The sequence below is a fragment of the Falco naumanni genome, chromosome 6 (genome assembly GCF_017639655.2).
Source record: "Falco naumanni isolate bFalNau1 chromosome 6, bFalNau1.pat, whole genome shotgun sequence".
NCBI lineage: Eukaryota > Metazoa > Chordata > Aves > Falconiformes > Falconidae > Falco > Falco naumanni.
Window position 1 is genome coordinate 38,560,363 of NC_054059.1, and position 12,146 is coordinate 38,572,508.

General features: G+C 40.8%; 1 protein-coding gene across 1 annotated transcript in view; it reads right to left on the reverse strand.

Moving 5' to 3' along the window:
• Positions 1-1,659: 1,659 nt before the first annotated feature.
• Positions 1,660-12,146, reverse strand: part of LOC121090275 (centromere protein J-like) — a 31,105-nt gene continuing 20,618 nt past the window's right edge. The window contains 10 exon segments of the mRNA XM_040598641.1: positions 1,660-2,285; positions 3,396-3,609; positions 4,373-4,493; positions 4,862-4,946; positions 5,688-5,828; positions 8,286-8,384; positions 9,226-9,375; positions 9,637-9,743; positions 10,179-10,293; positions 11,094-11,252. Coding sequence (XP_040454575.1) covers positions 3,420-3,609; positions 4,373-4,493; positions 4,862-4,946; positions 5,688-5,828; positions 8,286-8,384; positions 9,226-9,375; positions 9,637-9,743; positions 10,179-10,293; positions 11,094-11,252 — 1,167 coding nt within the window. The 3' untranslated portion in view covers positions 1,660-2,285; positions 3,396-3,419.

A 12,146-nucleotide genomic window follows, 5' to 3' on the forward strand; every position in this document is an offset into this window, starting at 1 on the left:
TTTCTTGCAATATTAAACTAATTCCAGAATAAAACCAGAGAATTGCATTTCTCAAAACATCCTCAGAAATGCCAGTCTTTCGAAATTATTTTTCCTACTGATCTTTGCATCTTTTCTTTTCCTAACTAAGGGGTCTTTATGACTTGAAAAACTGGTCACTTTACACCATGGAGCATTCAACACGCACTCAGTTTACAAAGGTGCATTATAATATGAATGACACAAAATTATCATTGAAGAATCCGGTGAGCTTCCCAACAATCATTTCCAGAAATTAATTTTGCATTGTATGAAACAACAGTATGAAATAACTTTCATTTTATGACTGGAAGGTTTCTGTAGTAATTCATATGGAAAGTAGTTTTTAAAAAATCTATATACTGCTCCAGTATTTTGTTTCAGATAAGCTCTGAATAAAGAAATAATTAGGCTTCCCAAGATAACAGAGAAATTCATTATCAGAGGGCAGCATATAAACTGGAAATATCATGTTCAGAAGACTGGATCAAACTGTCTCACAGACTGCATTAGCCACCTGATGGGTACAGTGGTTTGGCAGCTTTGTTTTGCTTGCACTAAAACTGGTGATCATCTGTGCACGGAAAAATACTAACACTGAACTGAAGCATTTGAGATGGTGATCAAAATACCGCCCTTCCCTTGTACATCTTTGCTGCCCCCAGCTGTCTGAATGGAAGTAACTGTTCAGAAGTCACTATTTTAATTTTGAATCAAAATTTAGGCTAAATGCTGGCTGTAGCATGCTTTCACTAATGCCAGAAAACCTGTAGAAAGATGAGCAGTGGGGCTTACCAGCTGTGTGCCACATCCCTGAAGGATTCATAAGAATTTGTTCACTATAAACCCTCTAGGACAAAAAAAGATAGTAAAGTAGGTATGTGTATTACTACAGTGTAAGTCCATATGCAGTCACACTTAATTTGGATTATTTGTGTTCCTACAACTATGAACTATAGCTGGTGGAGCCATTACTGCTTCTGGTTACCTAATTAATGCAAGTGGAAGGTGGAGGAGATAGGATGTGAGAATCAGCCTGTGAAAAATAATGTGACATGTGTCATAACTGGTCTGTGAAGGATTCCAAGTTATAGCACCTGACAGAGCTTCTCATTTATGTAGGTGTTTTTATGTCTCCTCCTTTTCAAACCAAATTTGTGCCTTTACTTTCATAAACCCTTTGCTATTGTATTATAAAATGTTACTTGAAAAACATGTCTTGGTAAAAACAGTAGCCAGAGAGGGGTTGGCAAAAATACTGTGAAATCCTCAGTAGTCCCACCGTTTGATTACACCGATGGAAGGTTTGCCGTTGATTTGCCAGAAAGTAGAACAAGGCCCATACTTAGGTACCATTATAACCTCCCCGTAAGCAGGTGCTAACAAGGTGAATGCATGCATCAGCAGGGTGAATGCATACATCAGCAAGGTGTTTGCACACATGCATCGCTGCATGCATAATTTTAGAGACTGACTTGCACATATCCCCTATCTGTTACACCTGTGCAGGACTGTAGGACAAGTTATTTCAGGATCAAAATGCTTCCTGCAAGTACAGTCAAGAATGCTTAATGAAGCAAGAAGCAAGCAGCACACAAATAAAATTATTTTTTATTTAATTTACAATTAGAAGGGATAATATGCACAGATTATTGATTGGCAAACAGCATTTTAAGGCTTGCAAACAAAGCCTGTTTTGTGTATTACTATAGAAACAAAAGGAATGTCAGCGTATTAACTGGAGAACAGGAACCTTTTGTTAAAAGGAATTCCTGCAAATAAAAACAGTGGTCCTTTAGAAAACGATAGTATCACATCTAGTTTTCCAGCCAAACTAAAAACATTCATCACATTCACCTTTTTCATGATGTTTAATTGAGAAAAAAAATCAACATAGTGGGTTTTGGTCAGTGTAAGGCAGCACTCAACTGAAAATCTTGGTGAAACATTGAAAAGAACACTATCTTGCATTTCTTTTAATTAGAGTTTTCTTTTACAAAACATACAGTAAATATTTCAGTAGTGAAAAGCACAGGCTTATAAACTGTTCCTTTGTTATACAGGAGTAAAGGAAAAATAATGCAATTTTATTATCACACCAGCCAACATCAAACTGCACGGATGTTCATGGCATCATAATTAAATTAATAAACTGAAGCATGTGTACGATCAGTATTAGTAACACTTCTTGCTCTATTCAATCTATTTCTTCCAAAGATGGTCTGTAATTTGAATGGTGATTTGCTGATAGTCTGATCCATTGGAAACTGAAGAGAAGAAAGACCGAATTCCATAATCTTGCAATTATTTTGCACTTAGGTGTGAGAAAAGGCTAAAGCAGCACGCTACTGAAGTGCATTTGTTGCTACAGGAATCCAAAGACCATAAGGAGATAACTGGTCTTCCCAGTCAATGGGCAGGTAATGAGCTGAGCTGTATAGGGGAAATGCTTCAGTGCTTTGGAAAAATTCAAGACAGATGATGGACAGGCAGTCTATGGGGAAGGCAGTTGAAAGCAGCGTTTGATAAATGATTAATCCCCCTAGGTATCATGTGCCATCCGGAGAGCCTTAAAGTTGGAGAGATTCACTGCCCAGAAAGTATTACTGGAAGAATAAAGGCGGTAGTGGGAGAGGTTAATTCAAAAACAAAGCAACACAGAGGAGGTCTGAGGAAAGACTGCTGGAGGAAGAATAAAGGGCTGATTCATCTGGAATAATGACCAGGATGGAATAAACATTACATTTTTGCTTCAATTGCCCAAGAGAGAGTTCTTAGATTATGATCATATAATTATTGAATAATTTAGGTTGGAAGGAGCACTCCATGACTGTTCACTCAAATCCTGCTCAGGAGTTTTGGTCTAACATACAGTTCATGGTAAGGCCTGATACATGCTGGGATCTTCTGCTTCAAAGAACCCAACCAAACATTAATCACTTCCACATTTTTCATGATGGCCGACTGAGACAACAAAGCCATGTAGATTTGTTTTAGTCAGCATAAGGCAGCACTGAACTGAAATTCAAAAAGCTTTGTAGATCTGAGGTTCTTATGCCATGCTCCTTAATTATAGTCACTTCTGTAACTAACTAGCAGGAAAGGGAAAGTGTGATCAGTATCATGAAACAAACACTTTGATGAGAAGTACTAGGGGCATTTATTTTAATGTTAAAAACACAAACAGAGCCTGACTGCATCTCCTTCATGTCTCACTCAAGAGACGTTTCATTCAGGTAAGTTTATTCCAAGCTAAGCACCAGTCACTGAGCCAAAGTAGATTTCAGCCCTACAGATGCATCCATTCATTTCCACAAGGCTTAAATCTTCCTAACAGTTCTGATCAGCCAAGAAAATGGGTTGAGCTACTTACGTACATTGGAGCCCTTTGAGGGGAAGAATCACTTCTTGTCTAGGATGATATTACCCTCTTCATCTTTGATTCGAGCTCTTCCAGTGGCGTACCTGGTTTCCTGCCTGCCATTGCAGTACACCGTTTTTACTGTGCCGTCAGGGTACTCCCGCCTCTTGAACTGCACAGTACGAATCTCCTTTTGGCCATTACTGAACACCACTATTTTATCTCCATTCCTGAAAGAAATAGCAATGAATGAAGAAGTCACGAGAAGGCACTGTCTGTTATTAACCTGTCTCACTGAACTGTCTAATGTGACACAATGAAAGAGGAAAATAATGTCAAGAGGAAACTTCCTCAGCCAGGTTATAATTCACCTCAGAATTTACATAGGATGGCATTAGATATCCGATCTCACAATGAGATTTCAACACAAAGGTACTGCAGCACATAGCGTAATACCTAATGGTTGGTGATCTCTGCATTGTACGTGGCTTCTTCACAGAGGCATCTCAAGGCATTTTGCAAGCAGGAAATCTGTCTTACAACAGGATTTTCCCTAAGCCCAGAAGAGGCAAAGTCCTGCTGTTGTTTTTCCTCATTTTGCATAAAGGAATAGAGATATAATACATGAAATGCTTTGCCCGAGATCAGAAAGGAAACCCAAAAGCTAAGAATGGAGCTCAGGAGTCCTCACCCTGAGTCCTTTAGTACCCGCACAGACAGCTGGTGATCTCCCGCCTGGCCAGTGGGAAGTTACATGGAACTAAATGAGGAATAATTCACAGTCACTTTGCCAGTGCTAACCAGCCACCTAGCATCCAAGGTGGAAGCGAACAATTTTCAGGGCCTCATTGTAGCAAAACCCTCCTTATCTTACAATTCCTGTCTTCTTTCATCTGGAAATTTACCAGCCAGGCACATTCCAACCAGTTTGAAATGTCAGTATCATTGTACCTGTGTCAGATGCCTGGTTCCTGTCATTAACATGAGACTTACTTTTCTACTTTAACTACTGTACCATCTGGGAAAAAAGTTTCCTTGATTCCATCACTATAGAGGTGTTTCACTGTGTGATCTGGGAATACAATTTCTTGTGTGCCATCAGGGTAATGTTTTTCTGTGGAAAAGAAGATGTAAAAAGTCTGTCTAGTGTTCTTTCATGTTATTTTACATAAAGCTAGATCAGATTTCTTTTTTTGGATATCATAGTGAGGGTGGAAATAATATCTAGCATATTGCTAAAGAAATTAAAGAATCAAATAATCAGATAATCAAAAGTAGGAAATATACATTTACATCCCATTATTATCTTTGCTTTGTAGGAGGAAACTGAGCAGTAAAGTGATGGAGCACACTGGAAGTGAAATGCAAAGACAATGCAAAATGAGAAGAAAATACCCGATCTGCTGGTGTCAGAACCAGACGACACTTTCTTAACAGAAACCTTCCTGCACATAGAGTTCACATTTACGAGCACTTGCATACCTATCTGATTATTAGGAAACTGCAGCACCTCCAGGCCATCTGGATATGTGGTGTGGGTTGTCTGTGCATCTGCATAATAATAAATCTGGAAGGAGAATGAAGTGTTTGCAGCATTCTCACAATATTTGCATAAGCAGATTCAACCATAACATTGTGCTTAAAAATAAGCCATCTTAAAAAAGTCATTTCAAGGTCATTTTCTGCATCTGCCATCCGTAAAAGTAGCTATGTTTGCATTGCTGTTCCTTTCTCTTATTCACTCCCCTCCTCATGGCTGTGTCTAGATGATGCTACTTTCATCTCTGCAGCATGCAAGAGAACAGTGCACACATGAAAGTCATCTTCCCACCTCCGCTTTGGCTCCCACCCATGCACTATTAATTTAAAATAGTTCCACTGCTGCCAAGGCTTCACTTTTTTCTGCTCTAGCTCTCTTTATTAACTATTTATATTTACATAATGCCAAGAGGGAAGAATCTCCTGTGCTAACTACCCTGCAAATGTGTAAAAACCAGTCCTTGCTTCAGATGACTGCCCCTGTCCTTTGCCTTCTTTCACTCTCTTTTATCTGCTTGGCCAGCTACCCATTTGTTCCTTCTTTGGCAGTTGCCTTGACAGTTACCTTCATCTCTTTTGACTGTTACCTTCATCTCTTTCCACTTTTGTCCTTGTACATGAAGCAGTTTCACTGCTCAGGGTTGTTAAACCAACACCCTTCCTCATCAATTTCTCCCATAATTCATATATCAAGAAAAATGATAGGACCTTGCTGGAAAATCACTGAATTATTTTGTTTAAAAAAAAAAAAAAAAAAAAAAGTACACACCACTCTCTGATCTGGCATGATCCTCTTTACATCTCCATTAAAAAAGCTAATTGTTGTCATCCTTTTATCAGCACTGATCTCTTTTTTAGTACCATTGCAGAAAGTGATGATTCGACGTCCATCAGTAAGCACCTCTTCTACCTTCAAACACATAAAGCATCTAATGTAAATGAAATCAAAGGAAATGAGTAATATTGCGCTGCCTTCCAGTTAAATTGGAGCTTGAAGTAAGTTATGCTATGCCTTTGTATTTCAAAAGCTATCTCTGCAGCACAGATACATTATTTTTGCCTTATCTGTGTGTAAAAGAGGCTAAAAGTAATTTTCTTTTCACAAAACTAACTTACATCTAGCACTTGGACCAAGTTCTCACTCCACCACCTTGTTTTTCTCTTAAGAGAGGTGAGGTGCACAGCCTTGTGGCAATAGGGTTTTTCCTTGACCAACTTCTGTGTGTTACTGTCTGTACTTATTTCACATCTGTTGGGACACTTTCCACACAGGTCACTGAAGAGATCCCGGTTGTGAATTGTGTGAACCCAAAGGACTGAACCACTTGTATCAACACAGACTGCTGACATATCTTGACCACCATTTTATTTCAAGTAACAGAACCCTGTGTGGACATTCAGCACTACAGAATTAAATGTGACTGCATGTGGAGATCTGCAAAATTGCTCAAGACTTCTTAACAACAGGGGGCAATAATGCCATCAGCATGCTTTAGAAACATTGCATTGGTCAAAGAAGACTTTATACCTAGCATAGCCTCTGGTTAATCAGTTTTCCTGGACTTACTATGGTGGCTGGTTCTGTTCAGCATATATCAAATCCCATAATATAATTTGGTGAAGTCTAAAGAAGAAGACAACCAGAAGATGTGGTATAGCTCTGCCATATGGCTCAAATTTTAACAGACTCTGCACAAAATGGGAAAACACCTCCCCCCCCCCAAAAAAAACAACCCACCAAAAACCCAACAAAAAAAAACACAAAAAAAGAAAATAATGGAATAAATATGCTTGGGGAAAGGAAAGAGAGATGTGGTATTTCCCCAAGCAGGCATTGTAATGATTCCTGAGGACAAGATTTTAGGTTTTAGAAATTATTTCATTTAAACATTACTAGTTAGTAATGGGAAGATGGTCTTACACCTACTTATGACAAAAGACATTGCTACAAGAAGTCCACATAGTTTAAATGAGAAGTAATATGTCTTCTAAAGGCATCAATCTCCATTTTGACCTCTCTCTAGTTGTACAAGAAAGTCTAGTTGGCCACTCAATTTTATGAATTAAATCCAGTGGTAAAAATGTCCGAGTGAACTTTTTTCACAATTATTTTTCTGTTGAGGATCAAAGCAATAGATACTGCATTTTGCTATTTCTACCACAGGCAATCATGATTGGCAGAAACTTTCACAGAGCCCCATCTCAGCATTAGCTATAAAGGAATTGGCATCTCAAACCAACATTCCCTGAACAACGGTTATATTGCAGAAGCCATTTCTGTGACTGCTTATGGTTTCATTAGTCAACACCTGTATGGGCAGGGTGGGATGAGAAGCCCAGGACTGAACAGGTGCATAAACTGAGTTACTGTCTTGTCTTGATCTAGCTAAAAACCTTATCCAGAGTTGCAACTCAGTCAATATCAAGGGAATGTTTCAACAGGATAAGCCTGCTAGGAGCAGTGTAATTGAAGAGACCGAGTTCAGATCTGGCCCTGCTGAGCAGTGACAGCATTGGAAAGCGTGCCTGTTTGTCAGCAGTGAAACGAGCACCAGCTCGCTCAGTCGCCTTGCTGACAGCCTTTCCCAACAGCAACGCACCAGATCTGCAATGCCTAGGCTCATCTACAGAGTCAGCCTTTCAAGACCATTCCTGAGGTGCTGGGTGGAAAAGGTGACATGGCCACTGAGGAACGTGTTCTCCAGTGTTGTGGCGAGGACTGAAGGAACACAATGGGAAGCCAGCAGGAATTGCCCACTCATCCCCTCCTAGAAGACAGGGACTTCTAGGGAAGGGATGAAACCAGCTACTCCCAGGACTAGGGGCAGCTGGGAGTAATCTCCAGATGCAGCTGGGGAATCGTTGAGGATTTTGACAGGTGGCTTGAGCAAACTGGACAGGCTGCATGGAGCCCAACTCCACTGATGTTACTCCAGGTGTAGCCAGCTGTGTATAATGAAAGACTTCTCCCACAGATGACGTTTTGCTGGCACAGCTCACTACCATTAGATTCACTTCCAAGGAAAGAGTGGCCTGTAATCTGGCACTAAAAACACCAGCACTACCCCACTAACACATATTCCTCCCAGTTCACAAATGAGGTGGCTGAAAGAAAAAGGACTTGGTGGAAGTCATAGAGCAAATCTGTGTGGCAGATAAGAAAGTAACTCGGTTACTTGATTACCAGCCCATCTATACGTATTTCTTACCTTCCATAGTTTGAACTTTACACTTCAGCTCTCCTTTAAGGAACACACACTTAATTGGAGACATAATTGTCTACGGCTACTTGAAGCAGTGATTCCCATCTATACTGCAGTCCTACTGGGGATCTCTTCAAGTATTTTTGCATCCTGTTTTATCTCACCTTTCCATCACGATACTCTATTTTTTCCTGCACCTCTTCTTCACTGTTTCTTCTTTCTTGATGAAACATTGACCTTCTAGACAATATCGATTTTGGAGGCTACGTTATGAAAACATCACAGTCAGTGTTATATAAACAGAAATTTTGAAGATAGTGCCATTAATTTTAATCAAATGTGTAAAACCCATATTTACTTCATACACAGAGGGGAAAGCTGCCTTTCTTTTTGGTATTGCCTTGCATTTGTAATGAACTTTGATCTTTTAGTCATAATTAGAAATGTTGCACATTAACTCCAATTAACTTCAGTTTGCAAAGCAAAAGGCAGAATAGAGAAAATAAAAAAATGAGGTGACAAGTGCATTCTGGCAAAACTACACTATAGGAAATGGAAAGAATAAACAAACACAAGAACAAAGAATAGAACTGTCTCTGAATATCGGGTTACTGATTTGCAAAGAAAAGTACCTGTATTAGCCAGACCCGCTCTTCCAAAACAAATTACATGGTTCTTAGCTGTAGGTAATGCTAACTTAAGGGTTATTCAGGATGTTACACTACCAATTTATCGTTACAATGAGTGTTCTTTGCACTGTCTGGCAGCACAAAAGAACCTTAAGTTAATTGACATCTGGCACATAGCATCCAGAACAGTTACTAACTGATGTTAATTACAGTTTGAAGATACGGTGTAATGTGAGTTGTGGGATTCAAAGGAACAAAAGTACTGCTTCCCACAGGGCAATGATATGCTCCAGTAAAAGGCTGCAAATACAATTGTTGATGTTGCCAGATCCATCCCTAGAGCACTGTGTCTGCTGCATAGCATAGGAAAGGGAATGTAAGGTTTTCTTTTTCTCAGTGTGTTTTATTTTAGTTCACAAATGCAAAGAAGACAGCTGCTGGTCACATAAGAGCCAGAATTGTAAATTGTTCAAACCTTTGCTTCAGCATCCAGAAAAGCAGAACTGTCTGTAGATACTTTGTTGTCATATGCAGTTATGACCACTTCTGTTTGTGGTCAAAAAAGCCATTGATTCTGAGGTTTTAGCAATTTTTCTGTCTTTTTAAGAATAAGAGTCTCTTCTTCCTGAACCTAAATTAAAATTTTGACTGGCAACATAATTCTATTAACGTCCAACAGTAGTGCAGGAATTCTTGATACAGAAATCTACTATATCATTTGTAAGCCACTGCAATATTGTTTTAAGACTGTACTTATCATGAGTAGATGCAAGAAAATAAAGCCAGGGTAGTATTGTCCCCAGCTGAATGGGAGTTAGCATGCTGTATATGAAAACTAAGATAGCAGACTCACTGAGTTATTGTACAGAGTTACACGGTGAAATACCTCTGTTTCTTCATTCTTACTGCAGAGTGCAAAGCTGCAAGTGTCCTTGCTGTGGTTATGTGACAGGGGCATGCCTTCTGAGCTACCTGAAACGGGCATAGACCAACCTATAAGAAAAGCAAAGTAAAAGGGGTCATTGAAAACATATGAAAATTGCTGAATCACATGTTTCCGTACCTATCTCAGAAGGTTTTTTAAAGATGCTAGCTCTCAGATTCTTGCAGCACATTGCTTCTTATACTGATAATGTTTGCTAACAGCTTTCCATCCTCCTGAAGGTGCTTTGTCCTGGACTAAAGTGAAGTGCAGACCACATCCATTCTCCCATCTTCTGGGCTTCCAGGGCAACAAACTCAGTGAGTAAGCAGGCAACACTACAATTTGCTCTCCTTTTCTTCTCAATACAAATTTCATCATTCTTCTAAGAATCACAGGAGAGTTTTAGTAACAACATATAGCCTGTGAGCCAAGAGCTGTGAACCAGTGTCTCCAAGTCATTTGCAGACCACTCTAAGCAAGCAGAAAGTTCCCACAAATCTTACCTTTTACATAGGAAGATGAGTTAGGCTCCTTAAAACCAGTACTCAGATACAAGACAGCTCCAGGTGATTTCCTGTCATCTGTTCTTCTCCCAGTAGGAGAGGGCTGGTGTCCAACCTGAAGCAAAATGGAAAAGCCCTGACATACAGTCATGCTTCACTGTAACATGGGATCTATCCATGACATGGCCAAGAGCATACTTCCCCTTCCTAGGAGTTCAGCTGCCTGTGTGCTGATGTGGTATGGGTGTCTAATCTTGGGTCAGACTGTTGTGGAGGGAGAGACGTGGGTGAAGGAGCTGGAAAAAGCCTGAGAGGGCCACCCCCAACCCCCCATCCCGACTCTTCCCTTGAGAGCTGCATTTCTTGGTCCTTGTTGGGTTGCACTGTGGCCACGCCTGTGCCTGGCCATGCACATCATGGATCTGGATCCTAACCCTGGCCTGTGGGCTGACCCTGTCGTGACCCCAGACCTGTCTTGTCACCATGGGCTTTGACAATTGGGATCCTGGCCTGACCCTGACTTCCATCCCCAGCCTGCCCTCCTCCCTGGCTGGGCCTGTGGGATGGGCCTTGCCCTGCCCGACCCCATGGGACCCCCTGATGCTCCCAGCCCCTGGACCCCAGGGAGCCACTGGCCCATGCAGTGTTGGTGCATGTGATCACCTCTGAACTTTTTCTGAGGGCAAGGGGTGCAGGTTTCAATGCATTCACCCATGCCCTGGCCTGCAGATGCCTAAATACCTTAATGTATGAATAGTCTGGCTCAATGTGTTGAACATTTCTGGCAAAAACCCTACAGTACCAGCAGCAGCTATATGGGGACCAGGATCCCAATCCAGCTACTAAACAATGCTGTAAAAAGAAAATAAAAAAGAAAAAAGAAAAGAAAAAAAGAAAAGAAAAAAACCCCCTTACTTTCTCTGGTTCAAGAGGTGTCAGTCTTCCCTGGTGAGGTGTCCTCCTGCCAGTTGGCGTTGAGCTTCTGCCAAGGGAGCAGTTAGATCGTTTCTTTTCTTGATGTTCCTTTGTCACTGATTGCAAAGGATCAGCCCTTTGCACAGAGCTTTTTGTTGCCTGAAAGGTTTGGATACATTTATATTAAGCTGATATAAACATCTTCAAACAGCATTAAAAATCCTACAACAGGTGCACTATTGTTAGAAACTTTTATGAAAGTATTTGTGTATGTGGGCATACACACAGACACACACGCATATTTCATATGTAATTCTCTATTTGGGGTCTTCTTTTTCTTCCCACCTTTCTCTTTACTTGGGCAACGATGTAAGTCAAGGTTAATCCAATGTACACAGTGAGAGGCCAACAGCTACTCTCAGGCTCTCATCCCTCAGTCCCAACTACGCTGCCAACAGCAGCAAAAATATCCCTCTCGGGGATCCTGCAACTAAGCTGACCCCCATAAGTTCATTCTTACTTGCCAGTTGTCCACCCTTTTTACATTTTGCCATCATCAATCAGAGCCGACACAAGCCTTGCAGGACCCTAAGATAGATGCAAGCCACAGGAGGGAAATCAGATGTGAACAGTTTCAAACAAACTACAGCAGATTAACTGGAAAGACCACAGTTACACAAAAGCACTTCCCCACGTTTTCTGGGAGACCTTAGATCAGAGCATAGAGAAAACATACACTATTCCTGCATGACCCCAGGAGGTATTTGGGATTTACACAATGACTGCCAGGGGTTGGAAGCTGCAAAGAAAACATTACATTGGTATGACAGGAAAACTTAGGCTGCACCCTTGTCTAGTCAAAACTTTGAAGGTACTGAACCTAATGTAGAAATGCCTGGCAGCACGAGACAAAGGCACCGTCTCACTGCCCACATTGTTGAAGTCATTCCAGACATGACAAGAGATGATGTCTGTGCCTGCCAGAACTGGTAGCAGAAGACAATGCATCGAACTGGTGAATGACTGGCAGTGAGCACATGACATTTAGAAACA